Genomic DNA, 15,774 nt, shown 5'->3' on the forward strand with positions numbered 1-15,774 from the left:
ATTAAGAAACTAAGTTCAAATATTTTTCAGCATATGACATATGATGATCTTTCCCTACTAAAACATATTCTATGATTGGTAGTTTTTCTTTGGTATCAGATTTGTAACCCTTATGGCAAGTGTTTTAGTGTATATGACTCAAAGGTGTGTGAGGACAAGAGCAGAGGTGCTGAGGGAGAATTAATTTCCACACATTGAAAAGCGACCTAGAATCCTAATGGAACAATGTGATGGTCAGTTTCTTAAAGTACCATTTAAATATGTGATATGGTTAAAACAATTGCATGGACTATACCTAAAGACAAGGAAAGAAATTAATTGTGGCACACCATCACCAAACCCTTCTCCTGCCCCGTCAATACAAGACATGAGGGTGGTAGATTTTCTTGCTGGCGGCAATCAACAACTATCTCGTGGCACGCTTGAAAACCATGAATGAGTTTTTCACACACTTGTGAGTGTGTACATGTATATATATTCTTATAATAGTAACAACAGCCAAGACTTCATGACCAGCAGCTACTGGGTGCCAAGACTTTCATTTACACATTTCTCATTTGCACAGACTCAAGTATATGTATTTAGGGATTAAACAGCCACTAGGATGGTATTTCTTTCTTTGTTTTTAAAGTCTAAAACATGCATTTGCTGTAGAGCAGTTAGTTAATAAACTTATTTTTTACCATCTGAGCCACCAGGGAAATCCTTAATTAAATATATCTGACATTTAATAAGTTATCCATAACTTATCAGCTCCTTCGAAAAGCAAAGCTAGGTTGCTACAGTCATCACATCCACTTGCTGAAATTTCATGGAAGTAAAAAGTTTTGCTCAATGAACAGAATGCTAACAGAGAAACAGAGAAAAAAGATTCAGTCTCTCTCCACATTTTTACCAACTGCATTCCAGGACCCAAATTTTATTAAGAAAAATAGAAAAGTATTTCAATATTCTACTTTTCACATGTATAACAGCAAAAACGCTTCAAGAAATGTCTAACTAGTCAAAAAACTAAAGAATATAAGGCCCCAAAGTGCAAACAAAACTTACTGCCAGTTTTGAATAATGTTTTGGCAGCCAAATGTTCTTCCTCTCCCAGCAACTGCCCTCAAAACCTGTTTTTTCCCCTTAAATGTTAAATATTTTATACAAGCTTAAAGGTTGCTTTCCATTTATGTGCGTGTATGTGTGCCAACTCACTTTAGTTGTGTCAAACTCTTTGAGACCCTATGGACTATAGCCTGCAAGGCTCCTCCGTTCATGGGACTCTCCAGGCAAGAGTATTAGAGTGGGTTGCCATGCCCTCCTCCAAGGGCTCTTCCCATCCCAGGGACCGAACCTGCGTCTTTTATGTCTCCTGCATTGGCAGGCAGGTTCTTTACCACTAACACCCCCTGGGAAGCCCTATTACAAAATATAGGTTGTATTCCCACTGTTCTGTATTAATACATCCTGAGCCTACCTTATACCCAAAAGTTTGTACCCCCACACACACTGGAGATGGGAATACCAGACCACCTGACCTGCCTCTTGAGAAACCTCTATGCAGGTCAGGAAGCAACAGTTAGAACTGGACATGGAACAACAGACTGGTTCCAAATAGGAAAAGGAGTACATCAAGGCTGTATATTATCACCCTGCTTATTTAACTCCTATGCAGAGTACATCATGAGAAACGCTGGGCTGGAGGAAGCACAAGCTGGAATCAAAATTGTCAGGAGAAATATCAATAACCTCAGATATGCAGATGACACCATCCTTATGGCAGAAAGTGAAGAAGAACTAAAGAGCCTCTTGATGAAAGTGAAAGAGGAGAGTGAAAAAGTTGGCTTAAAGCTCAACATTCAGAAAACTAAGATCATGGCATCCGGTCCCATCACTTCATGGCAAACAGATGGGGAAACAATGGAAACAGTTGCTGACTTTATTTTTCTGGGCTCCAAAATCACTGCAGATGGTGACTGCAGCCATGAAATTAAAAGACATTTACTCCTTGGAAGGAAAGTTATGACCAACCTAGACAGCATATTAAAAAGCAGAGACATTACTTTGTCAACAAAGGTCCATCTAGTCAAGGCTATGGTTTTTCCAGTAGTCATGTATGGATGTGAGAGTTGGACTGCAAAGAAAGCTGAGTGCCGAAGAATTGATGCTTTTGAACTGTGGTGTTGGAGAAGACTCTTCAGAGTCCCTTGGATTGCAAGGAGATCCAACGAGTCCATTCTAAAGGAGATCAGTCTTGGGTGTTCATTGGAAGGACTGATGTTGAAACTGAAACTCCAATACTTTGGCCACCTGATGTGAAGAACTGACTCATTTGAAAGACCCTGATGCTGGGAGGAGAAGGGGGCGACAGAGGATGAGATGGTTGGATGGCATCACCGACTCAATGGACATGGGTTTCGGTGGACTCCGGGAGTTGGTGATAGACAGGGAGACCTGGCATGCTGTGATTCATGGGGTTGCAAAGAGTTGGACACGACTGAGCGACTGAACTGAACCGAACACACTGGTAACCACTAATTTGTTATCTGTAACTGTGAGTCTGCTTCTTCTTGTATTTTTTAGATAAGTGATATCATATAGTATTTCTTTGTCTGACTTATCTCACTTAGCATAATGCCTTCCAAGTCCAATCATGTTGCTGCAAATGGCAAAATTTTGTTCCCTTTTATGGCTGAGTAGTATTCCACTGTGTTTATCGAAAACTCTAAGTGAGGGATTTTCCTGGTAGTCCAGTGGTTAAGAGTCCACACTTCCACTGCAGGGGGCAAGCGCTCAATTCCTGGTCAAAGAACTAAGATCCCACATGCTGTGTGGCCAAAAAATATATAAATAAATAAAAATTAAAACTCTGATAATGTTAATATCTGTAAAATAACATTAAAATTATTTTTCCCTCTTTGTAGCTGAAAAGGGGGAGCTGCAATTCAGGTAAGGAATTATGTCTGATTCACCTGTGTTCCCAGGGCTCAATGAATGTTGGCTACATAAATTATAATTTTAAATACAGAGATAAGAAAATGAATCACTGTTATATCCTCTCAAGTACAAGGCAGAGAGACTGAAGACTCCAAAGCTAAACAGGGCAATGATATACATGTTAATAATATTCCCAACGGTATTACCTCACCAAGTATGGCCATGGCAATCATCTTGGCAACTATTTATCTCCTAAAACACATGAAAGAAAATAAGACTAACATGATTATCCTTCCTTTCCTAATAATGACTTAATCTGTTTGCTCACTCAGAAGCCATCCCTTCTTCCCAACAAAACAACTGTTTAAAAAAAAAAAACACCTCTCTTAGGGGAAAGAGCTTCAAATTCTGCAGGGGGGCCCTTACTAATCATTTTTATTAGCTCAGTAATTGGATATGAGCACAGCAGCTGGATGCAGGAGAAAACTCAGTAGCTTGTCTCACTGGTTGTACAGAATTTTCCAATTTCCAAAGGTTCCTCCCCTGATTGCTCCCTACTGAATGGAGGCACTCCCTGAGGACTTTTTTGACTACAATATAAACAGCACCAGCCATAGCCTCACCCAAGAATCCTCTCCTTTCTAATCTCCCTAAATTCACTACTATTTAAAACTCATTTCAATGTCAAGGCATGTTAAGCATGTGCTGGGCACTGTGACAGAGGTTCTCTTATTCAATTCCTATAACAACCCTGTGGAGATTGGTATTACCATCCACTGTTGTACATATGAGGAAACGGAGGCTCACAGAGGTCAAGTGACTTGGCCAAGTGACAGAGCAGGCTGCTGAGGGTCTTAACCCAACACTGGGAAGTCTGTAGCAAACCAATGGACGCAGTCAAGTTTTTCTGAGCCATCTGGGCAGCACAGGACAAGCCCTTACCATTCAGGCCAAGGGATCTGCTCAGAGGCCATGGAAGCAACAGCAGGTTTTTTGTTCTTTCGTTTTTTGTTTTTGTTTTTGTTTGGTTTCAACGGCTAAAAATCTTATACGAGTTCTGATTGGCCCCAACGACAATTCACCAAGGCCCACCAGTCAGTTGACTCCTGACCTTCCATGCTTCTCATCCTAATTAATGCAAGGTCCTTGGATCACAGTGTGAGCATCAAGACCCTGTTAGAGTTAGCAATGACCTTTACATCTATCAGGCTTTTCAAAATATGTAAAACAGCTGTGCATTGAGAACGCCCCCCAAACCCTCAACCTTGAAATATGAGTAGATGCATTTTTCCTAATTATGGTGTTTTTAACCAAGTCTTTGAGACATGACTTTTAATGTAACTAAAAAATATCTGAGAAACAGCTTGTTTTTCAAATGCCTAAGCAAACCACTGAGGCATGCAAAAAGAAGATTCTTATAAATGGACTAATTTTCTTGGCTTAGAGAGACTCAGCAGCAGAGGACACAAAAAGAATGATCTGAAAAAATTTGGGGGGAAGGGAGAATGTTTGGCTTTCATACTTGTGCCTCTGATATCCTTTTGTTCTCCCACCTCATTGTATTAAGGATGCTAAATCAAACATGATTGCAGTGATGTTTGTGTGTGAAAATGACAAAAGCGATGGCCTAAAATCCCAACCTCATCTTGAACCCTGAAGACTTTTATGGCTTTTCCTTCACTAGGCCCTCCCCCTAAAGCACATTAAAGACCACATTGTTCAAAGGGTCATGGTAGGTTTCATACCCCATTTTAATACAACGTAAATGTAACTGAACTTCCAGATTTTGTTAGTAATATTTGTATTTCTCTGGAAAATACCCATTAAAAGAATTGATCCCTTCTGCGATTCAGAATTACAATGCATCAGAAAGGCAAAAACAATGTTTTTGTGATGATTAAAATTTTCTTTTCATATATCATTTCCCCCAGAAAAGGTGTACAGGTTAGAGATGTGTTAAAAACACCCGAATGATCTTTTGAAGTGTTGATATATTCTCTCAAGCCTCAAAACTGTCCAGGAGAATATGTCAGGTCTCAATTAAAGAAGCATAAAATAAATTAAACTTGGGGCTCTTTTCAATACAGGTCTTCCCCCTCCCCTTACTGCATTTGTGTATCTGCAAGTCACATTATGGACCCCCAGTTAGCTTATGTATTTATTCCTGGGAGATTTTTAACTGGAAGAAGGACATTAGAAGTTCTTTATGATTCCATTTTCCACAGTCGTTACCATCAGTTGTCAACAATAATTTGGGAGTTTAGCAGAAGAGCAGTAGCAAAGACTCCATTACTCTTTCCAACTGCCATAAAGAATTTGCATCATAAAAATACCTACTGAACTACTGTCTTGGTCCTCTGAAAATGGATACAGTTAAACAGGAATGTTACAGTTGGGCTGAAAAATGGGAATTTGAAAAATGAAAATGTGGGCTGAAGTAAAAGAAGAAACTTGGTAGTGCTTTTAAACTCATAACTTCATTGGCAGAATTTGCTCACTTTCCCAGGTATTTCAGGTATTTCTGTTTAACATCCATATAATGTGCATTAGGATGTAGCATATCACAACTTCAGTGTATTTTAAAATAAGACCTATGATTTTAGTAGATTTCGTTCCTACAAATCTGGTTTAAATGATCTCAAAATAACACAAGAGCATCTGTTTAGCTCAGTTGAAGTTTCAAGAGCCAATACCAGCTGTTGGGGAGGGGAGCAGGATTCCACACATGTGTTATTCAAATCCTAGCCAAATTTTTTTTAAATTCTTTTAATGACGTCTCCAATATCAAGAAGGTAAAACAAACGTTAGAATAAAAAAGAAAAAAAGAGAGAGAGAAAAAAAAGACTACTTACTCAAAGCTTTGATGCACGTGACTAAGACCAAAATGATCACCCTCCCCAATTCAATACAGTATTAGCATACGGACAAAAGGCATTTAAAAATCAATTTGGAGTTATTTCTAGTGGGGGGTTGCCTGATCCCAGCAAGTTGAGGAATGAGAATATTCCCAACATTAAAAGGGCACTCAAGTACTTTTCCTCTTTTAAACAGCAATCTTATTTTCACAGGGAATTCATTCAGTGGCATTGTTTTGGTTTTAGGTGTCTGTCTTGCCAGGCAGGGGCCGTGCAAAAGGGCTACATCTATCTTGAAGTGTGCACAATGGCCTCTCTGCGGCTTGCTCTCTGTTATTGATCCTTACAGATGCTCCAAGGCCCTTCCCCCACCCACCTTTCTCCAAATCCCAACCCCCCATTCTGAAAGATAGCTTAAGAAATAAGACTTCCTGCCTAGCGACTGGCAGGGCTGAAAGACCAGATTGTATGACTCCACAGATCAGGCCTGCCACAGTGAAAGCTTGAATAGAGTTAACCCTCTGTGAACTAAAACAAAACATTTGTATGCCCAGCTGTGACAAAGGTTAATTTAAATGGACAAGGGCCCAATATCTAAAACCAAGCAATGCTTTTTTTTACAGTAGCATTTTCACTGATTTCTTTTTGCTTTTTAAGCTTTCAAAGACCTCCTTCAGTAGGGTTAATTCATTATGCCTTATTAGAATTTTGTATGGATGATTCAGGTGACATTTTAAAAATTCACTTGTTTTATAAAAGTTCTTGTTTTAGTACCATAGTTATTTTCTGCCAATGAACAGCTAAGAAAAATTGAAGTTTCAATATTTAATTAAGAACTGAGGGGGAACTTTCTGTTCAAACATTTTTTCTCTTTCAGAATGGGTGGACTACATACTGCTAACAGATTCAAACTGGTAGAAAAATATCCAAATCCTCCAGACCTATTCCCTCCGAACTCATATAACTATTGCTCTGGTATCTCTACTTACCCCTAAGCTACTCCAAGGATTGAAAGCAAATCTTACTTCGTAAACTACTCCCTTCTGGAAAAGCCAGTATATCCAGATTAGTTTAACAAAGAATTTCTGTGCCTACTGGGGGAAAGAGAGGAAGTTGTTCAAGATAAAAAATATCAGATCGTGCATTTAATTGATAATTTCTGTAAACTTTATTGTTCTTCCAACTTATAATAAAAACCAATGAAGCAATGCTGGTAAAATGTTGGGGGAGAATTTATAAGGGAGCATTACAATAAAGTATTACTATAAAGAAGAATTTTGCTGTGAGATAAGTTCCCATTTCTCCAGCGTGTGCATCCTCAGAGTAAGAATTAAACTGCAAAGCTGCCTATGGCAGATGTTAGGCATGCTGCAAGGGGGTGGGAAGCTTTGCTAAGAAAGCATTTCATAGATGAATGTCATTCCTAGAAATATACCAAGTGCCTCAAAGAATCTGAAACTCTTTTGGCTATAACTCAGTAATGCATATGAGAAACCAAACTTTTGGTAAAGTCTTAGGCTCTGTATAAACACAGCAAACAAATACAGCAAATCGTTAATACTAAGGTTCATTTTCTAGCTGTTTCTTTAGCTGCCTATGTCTTTTCTGGCTCAAATAATAAAGTTTTGGCACACTGGGGTTTCTCACACAAGAGCCTATTCCAAACATACAAATTCAACACTACTTGCTATTAATGAGAGACAGCACGAGGGATTGAGAGAGAGAGAGAGAGAGAATATATCCATTTTAAAATCAGTCCACTTAAAAAGAAATTAGCAATGGCTTAGTCCTATACGGTAAAGTATCTAAGTTCCCCCAAAGGAAATGAGGTTGCCTTATCAAGGCCTCAAGACCCCAATACTATCTATAATTAACAGTACTAAATAAGGCTTTGGCAAATGGTGAACTGGATTAGGGAATTTAAAATATAAACAAAGTCTGTCAAGAAGTAAACAGAACAATTTTTTTAAATGTAAACTTTACCTAAGAACTGTGATGTAAAATGAAGTTAAGATTTTTTTCAAGTCACTACAAAATTTCAATCCATTTTTTCTTTCCTTTCTTCTGCTCATTAAAAAAAAAAAATCATCAATCACAATAACCAATTTAGTACAGTTCTCTCTTGTTTTTCTCTTATTTCAAAACATTTACAGTCAGTTGCTATTTACATAAAAACTTGTTGGCTGAATTCTGCCAAGACACACACAAAAAAGAACTGGACTGCCTCTCTCTTCCCTCAAGGCTACTATCTGCTCTAAACCTTCAAAGAAAATTTCTAAACCTTAGATTTGAGCTCAGACGGAAACAGTCTGCTCCCTTACCTTCCCATGTCTCCATTTCATGCTTCTCGGAGTCTGTTGGGAAGTTCTATTGCAGCCATGAATAAAAGGAGATTACAAGACAAGTCCAGCCTGATGACCACTCTTCCGACACTTGGCCAATTTCTCTCTCTTAGCCCGAACTACAACAGTCATCCTCACAGGTCAGTTTACAAGCCAGTCATGTGATTAGAAAGTTCAGGCGCTAAGGTCACAACGTGTACGGAGTTCGTTTATTACCAAAGGTTATCTAAGTGGAACTGATAGACTTACTTTCTTTAGTTAACAATACTGCCTACCATGTCTCTGAAAACTATTATGGAAACATTTAGTAGGAAATACTCCTCCCGTCTTTTTTAAAGCTGAGATTCTTAACTTAAAAGGCAGTATTCTAGAAGGACTTTGTTTTCATTTAAAAGAGTTCCAGTATGTAGGGGTTTTTTTCTCCTTTCTTTTAAGAGCTATTTTATGTTATATTCTTTTGTAATTTGAATTAAAAGTTTAGAGTTAGAACCTTTGGGAGAAGAAAAAGAAAAACAAAGACTCCGTGTTACGTATGTGTTGGGAGGGGTAGGAGTGGCATCCCCTGCTTTTTGTCATTATAATAAACAATGACATGGCAAATTCTTCTGAGAAAATTAAAATGTGAAGCTCTGAGTTATTTGCAGGGTTCACTTTAACCCTGGCCCTTAACTTTCATGCTGTGGCTATACACACTAGTTTGAAATAATGTGGAGAGAGGGAACTAGGTCTGCAAAATCCTTTTGGAAAGTAAAGGTTAGAAATTTCATCTCCCATTCCTAGTCAAGAGTGTAAATCTTTAAAGTAAGCTTCTTGGTTCATTCCTGTAAAACTCCTAAGACATTAAGCAATCATTATGCTATGCCTCCTTGATTTGTGAACCATACCAGTAACACATGGCAGAGCACATCATACCAGGTGTGTGGATACTTGCTCAAACACTGCCACAGATCTGCTGTGGCTGGCAAATCAGAGCCATATGCTAATGACACATGATGTCAAACATTCAGCTATCCATTCAGATATCAGAACACAACATCAGGGCAAGTTCCACTGAGAAGGTGGGATGAGCAAAGAGAGACCAGTTGCCAGGGATAAATGCTTTTTAACTTTGCAGTGTTTCATCCTATAATCTCCCTCAATGTCTAGGCTAGCCTTGGAAATAACTTAAAGGCTAGGCACAGTTTATAGCAGTATTCCATAAAAAAGGAGACTTTTGTGGGGGTGGGAGTGGAATATGTCACTGGCAAATATTGCTACCACTATCACTAGAGGGATTTCCCAACCAAGAGAGAGAACACTAAGTCACCTTACAGTGGAGGGCCTAAAGGGAAAGTGAACAATGATTTAGAGGAGAAAACGTTATAATTTGTCTGCCTAAAAATAAATTTTCTGCCACTGCCATCATGCACCTCACTCCAACAGAAACACATCAACCAGCTTTCCCATTCCTATTCTCACTCAGACAAGAGATTAATAAAGTGTAGTAAACCTCTGCTTTACTGCAACAACCTATGGAGGAAAATATAAAATGGGGAGCTATTGGTTAACCTACTAATATCAGGACTGAAGCAGCATTCTTGATTTTAAAGGGTGTGAAAGTTAGTCACTCAGTCATGTCTGAATCTTAGCCACCCCATGGATTGTAGCCCACCAGGTTCCACTGTCCATGAAATGCTCCAGGCAAGAACACTGGAATGGGTTGCCATTTCCTTCTCCAGGGGATCTTCCTGACCCAGGGACTGAACGCGGTAGTGGGTCTCAGTAATAATCCTTGATGTACCCATAAGCCTGAGAACAAATCTTTAACATAGTTTAAGGCAGGTAAGTTTTATCTTTAGGTACAGAGTCATATTTCTTCAATATCTTCAGTCCCACAAGTTTTTTGAGAGCCCTTTTTAAGTTCTACTGGGAGGAAAAGGCAGAGAACATGAACATGCACCTTAGTCACCATGCGAATGCAAAAGACAAACCTTAAATCTAAACTCGAGCTCCCAAGATTGTTAAAACAACTATAGTCAAGAAAAATAATTTAAATAGATAAAAAGGATTCATGGAATTTATCAGTGGGAAGGAGAGAAAAGAGTAAGAAATCAGCAACATTTTCTACTTGCTAATACTAGCTTTGTAATGTAGAAAAAAATTCTACATCCAACCAACACCTGCAATATTTGCATTCTGCATATCTAACAGAATTCAAAAGCTGAGTTCAAATTATGAACAGCAGAACCTCAGTTCATCTTGCAAGAAACTGGTTCAATTTCATTTTAAAGATGGGGAAACTGAAGCCCAGGAAAAGGAAAAAAGCAAGTCATCAGACCACTTGAGAAGAAATCCAAATATCCTAGGTCCCTCATTTCCTCCAAAATGCCACGAATCTTGGAAAGAAAACAACAAAGCCTCTTTTTAGATGCCACTATTCAACATTATTTTCATGTTTGTTTATTCAAATGGCAACTTTCAAAGAAGATGGCAGATTTCTAAGCTGAAGGGGGTAATCAAGATGTATTATGTTCAGTCCTTCAAAGTAAAACAAAAGATAGCAATTCTAGTGGCTACACAATCACTGGAATCATCTCAGCCTTATTTGCCTTCAAGAAGTTTCAATGATAGTCTGATGCAAAGTGAAAGCCATGTGACTCCTGATAGAGAGGGACTAGTTAGAATATCTCTATCCATTTCAGAAAAACAGAATTATGCAGAAAATATATTAAATTTCTTTTTAAACTTGAAAAACCACACAAAAAAACAAAAGCCCAAGGTCTCTAGTTTTCATCTGTCAGATGCTTGATTGCAGACATTTCTTATGGCAAGGACAGGAGTTTAATTCAACTAAACATGAAATGAAACACAGCCAAATGAAGACCATACTAACTGAGACTAACAAGCAAAGCTCTCAAGTTCAGGAAAACAACAGGAGTAACCAAGAACATACTTAAATATGATTTCTACTTTTGCCATCTATTCCTGGACTTGGAAAGAGGAGTCCATAGTTCAGGGAAAAAAAAAAAAAACAAAAACAAAAAATAATCCAGAGCCACAAACTAAAAATATTTTAGAAACTAAGGACTAAGGGTTTTCATCCAATCCTACAAACATTCATTGAGTGTCTCCTATGAACTAGGCACTATGCTGACTGAACTGACAGAAATGAATATTATGAGATTCTTACCTTAGATCTACATATCAGGGAAATGGATGAAGGAAAATTGATTAGATTGGAGTAGCATGCCACAGAGAGGGAGCTGAACCTTGGTGTTCAACATGTAGACAGGCAGGAAAGGTATTTCAGGACTTGAAGGAAAAAGAATCACAAAAGACTTTTTAATGCTTATGATACAAAATCAGGAACTAAACCTATATGAAGAAGAGTAACATGACTGGCTAGAAAAAAAGACTGCAAGGTGTAAGAATAATTTTGGACTTCCCAGGTGGTCCAGTGGTTAATAATCTGCCTGTCAATGCAGAGGACATGGGTTTGATCCCTGGTCCAGAAAGATTCCACATGCCTCGGGACAACTAAACCCATGTGGCCACAGCTACTGAGTCTGAGTGCCTAGAGCCTGTGCTCCACAACAAGAGAAGCCACCACAATGAGAAGCCCACGCACTGCACCTAGAGAGGAGCCCTCCCTCGCTGCCACTAGAGAAAGTCTACGAGAAGCAAAGAAGCCCTGGTAATATTTTTTAAAAAATCAAGGGCAATTTTAAAAAAAGAACAGCCTTATAAGTATAAGCAAATGCAATGTATGCACCTCGTAAGTACTTTGTGATTTGAACAAATCGATTGTAAGAAGACATTTCTGAAACAATCAAGTAAATTTAAATATGAGTCGAGTTTTTAATTAGATCAGTTTTCCACCCACAAATTCAAGACCGGGAAAGAGTGAGCCCTCCTTTAAAAACTCTTCGTAATTCTCCAGTCAGGATCTTGTACATAAATTTTTAAAGTATCATAGATCATAGTATGAATAAATCAGTCCCTTTGAAAAAAAAAGAAAAGAAACAGATATACAACATATAAGCATAAACACAGCCAACTATTCTGTCTCTTGAGAAGCCTAAACTAGTTGCGACTTATTCAACCCATATGGAACCTCTGCCTACCTTCTTCATAATTAAGCCTAGAGTTTAATGCAAATAAAATACTGCAGCTCTGAATATAGCAACAACTCCAACTGCTGTTAAGCAACATGTACAAATGAAGTAAAAAAGATCACAGCGGTAAAAAGCAAGACTTGGGGGCTGGGCAAATGGCCAGACAGCCTTTCTTCTTTGGTATCCCTAAAAAGGAAGACCACTTGAAACCCAGTAGTTTCTGGATAGACTCTGGCCTAGGCCCTGACTTCAAGTTGTTGTTTCATTTGTCTATCCATGTATTTGTCTGACTGGATGAAAAAAAAATGGTCAGATGACACAGGAAGAGTTTTCTGCCTATGAGTAACTCACTTCTGTTTAAGTGAAGACTGTAGACAAAGGTATGCAAGATAAAAACTGTAGCATGAGCTGTGACTAGTCAACGGCTCCCAGGCTCCCTATAACATAAAAATCCACAATCCCAATGCCCTTTACCATCTAGCCCCTGCTGATCTCTCCAGCTTCATTTACCACTACTCCCTACAAATACCTATCACTCCTGCCATACTAACCCACTTGTAGTGCAAATATGCTAAGCTATAACATTTGCCTGGAATAACTCCCCTTGCTACTTTCTTATAGCTTCCACTAGCAATTACTCATCTTTCTGGACTCAATTTAAATATCAGCTCCACTGTGAGGTATTCTAACACTCCATCCTCCTAGCCCTCAAATCAGACAGAGTCAAACCACACTCTGTTGCCATGCTGCCTGGATCCCTGGGGCTTCCCTGGTGGCTCAGAGGATAAAGCGTTTCTGCCTGCAATGCCAGAAACCTGGGTTCAATCTCCGGGTTGGGAAGATCCCCTGGAGAAGGAAATGGCAACCCACTCCAGTACTCTTGCCTGGAAAATTTCATGGATGGAGGAGCCTGGTAGGCCACAGTCCATGGGATTGCAAAGAGTCGCACATGACTGGATCCCTAAAATATATCATGATAATACAAACTACCTACTGTTTTTACTTCACAGTTCTATGGGGTTGGCGAAGAAGTTTGTTTGGGTTTTTCTGTAAGATATTTCAGAAAAACACGAACTTCTTGGCCAACTCAATATCTTCATTATTAGTCTGAATATAACCGCAAAGAGTAAAGCTTTGGTAATTTCAGAGCACAGTCTTGCGTTTAGCATGTACCATATAGCAGGCAATTAGAAGGCTTTTGGTATGTATATTGTATAGGTGAGCAGGTGGCGTGAAGCTTTTTTTTTTTTTTTAATTAAACTTCAGAGTGCATTCACAGTCTACTTTCATTTTCACATTTTCTACCTCTTCCATCTTTCTTCAGAGGAGCTTTTTTTCCCCCTAAACAAACTCCATTTCAAAGTCCTTATGTGTCAGGCCTTTTGTTTTAAATATGTTTTCTCATTTGCAAACTTGACACCTTATATTCCAATAAAGAAGATCCAGCACTGGTAAGAAAAGATTTCTGGCCAATATGTCCTATTTACTGAGTTCCTGGATTAGTATGGAAGGATATGCTGCTAATGATCTTCTGATTAACATACATAATCTATACATGTATCTCCTAGATTCCAAGCTATATAAAGGCAGGGACTATGCCCCTTATTCTTGTTCACCATTGTATACCCAGTGCAGGTGCTCAATGAATATTTTGTTGATTAGAGGAAGGAAGGAAAGGAGTCGCTTCAGAAAGCAGGAACATGGGAGAGGGAAATAAAATCCTTCAGGAATACAAATATTCACAAAAAGATTGCCCTAGGCTATTCCTGCAAAGCCAAAACCAGTTCACCCAGCCTCAATTCCAACTCCAGTAAATTCTACCCATACACAGAGCTCTCCTCTAATTGAGGGACTGGTTGTAATAAATCTGAAAACCAAAAGGACCGGTTGTAAACCGGACAAGTGGCAATCCTCCCTACAACCAGTTCTGTCCTTTCTGCTCTACTAGAGATTGAACCTGACTCTCTAAAGATAAGCACACAGAAAAGAGAAGGCAACAGGGCTTAATAATCTTCCTTTGGGGTACAGTGTGGTTTCAGCTGGCAGAGGGACTGATTTCTATCAAATAAGATATAACACACATAATCAAATAAGTCAATTCCACATAGCAATTGAGCTCTATTCTGGGTCCTGGACTCATGGATTGCTCCCCTGAGCCTCACATCTTATTATCCAACTGCCTTCTGGGCATCTCCAAGATGCATCGATCATATGCACCTCAGACATGTCCAAATATGTCTGCCCTTTGAAACTTGCTCCTCTTTCTCAGTTTCAGTGTGTACAGCCTCAACAACCCAAGCCAAAACCTGGAACTCTGACTCCTTTCTCCCTTTTACCCCACTTACATTCAAAACCTATCATTCCTGTCTTTCCTGTCTCCTCAAAAGCTACTAAATCAGCCACTCTAACCAAACATGAAACAATCTGAATATCGTTTAAAAAGAATAACTAAAATTAACTGAACAGTGTCACCATTGAAGGATGCCAGGGAACTAACACAACCTTTGAAAATTATTAAATACTAAAAAGGTAAAGAATCAAGTATTTACCCTGCTTTTCCTAAATGAGATACAGCATAGGGTACTCAACAACAATGGAAAAATTTCTCTTTGTAGAAACATTCCAGCTAATAAGTGAACAAGAAATACTGGAATTAGAATGCTACTATGAAATAATGGGTCCTAGATACTGATGCTCAACGGCTACTAACATAACAAAAAGAGAAAACAAGAGGTATATATCTTCTGAAGAACTCAGTATCTTGCCCGGAAAGCAGAATCTGAAGATGATCAAGCCTCTATATCCAACTACAAAAATAAAAGTACTACAGACTTCAGAGAAACACACTCATCTACATCAGAAGGATGCCAATCAGCAAAATCTGGGTTGTGGTAAATTCAACAAGACAAATCACCCAACCTTGTAAACTTTAGAGAAGGGAAAAAGAGATTGAGGAGAAATCTATAGATGAAAAAAAGAAATCTTCTAGAGATACATAACTGGAATGCTTATGGATGAGATGATACTTGGGAATGCTTCAAAGTAACATGGCGAGGTGAGGGAGGTAAAGACATGGATGGGATAAGATTAGTCACTGGATGATTATTGCTGAGGCTGGGTACATGGGTTCATCATACTACCTTATGTATTTTCTGTGTATGCATAACAATATAAAGTTGCTGTTGTTCAGTCACTAAGTCATGTCCGACTCTTAGTGATCCCACGAACCACAGCACGCCAGGCTTCCCTGTCCTTCACCATCTTCAGGAGTTTGCTCAAACTCACGTCCATTGAGTCAGTGATGCCGTCAACCATCTTATCCTCCACTGTCTCCTTCTCCTCCCCAACTCATACATTTATTTTCATCTCTACCATCCTATTCTTGGCCATCACTATTTCTCATCTGGCTTATTTTGAAAGCCTCCTTATAGGTCTGTCTTGTTAGCTATTTTTTTCTACCTTTCCACTTTGTGTGCATGCAGGCAAAGTTGCTTCAGTTGTGTCCAACTCTTTGAGACCCTATGGACTGTAGCCCGCCAGACTCCCCTATCCAAAGGATTC

General features: G+C 38.9%; 1 protein-coding gene across 6 annotated transcripts in view; it reads right to left on the minus strand.

Annotated features, from left to right (window-relative positions):
* The window catches only part of NR6A1 (nuclear receptor subfamily 6 group A member 1), a 232,304-nt gene that overhangs the window by 67,066 nt on the left and 149,464 nt on the right, over positions 1–15,774 (minus strand). Inside the window, exon 1 of one of the 6 annotated variants that reach the window (XM_006049281.4) lies at positions 8,099–8,422. The exons of the other annotated variants lie outside the window; for them this stretch is intronic. Within the exon in view, the coding sequence (XP_006049343.1) occupies positions 8,099–8,114 (16 nt within the window). The 5' untranslated portion in view covers positions 8,115–8,422. Of the gene's footprint in view, positions 1–8,098; positions 8,423–15,774 lie in introns of those variants that run through there. 6 annotated transcript variants of the gene reach the window in all.

Source organism: Bubalus bubalis, chromosome 12 (genome assembly GCF_019923935.1).
Source record: "Bubalus bubalis isolate 160015118507 breed Murrah chromosome 12, NDDB_SH_1, whole genome shotgun sequence".
Classification (NCBI taxonomy): domain Eukaryota; kingdom Metazoa; phylum Chordata; class Mammalia; order Artiodactyla; family Bovidae; genus Bubalus; species Bubalus bubalis.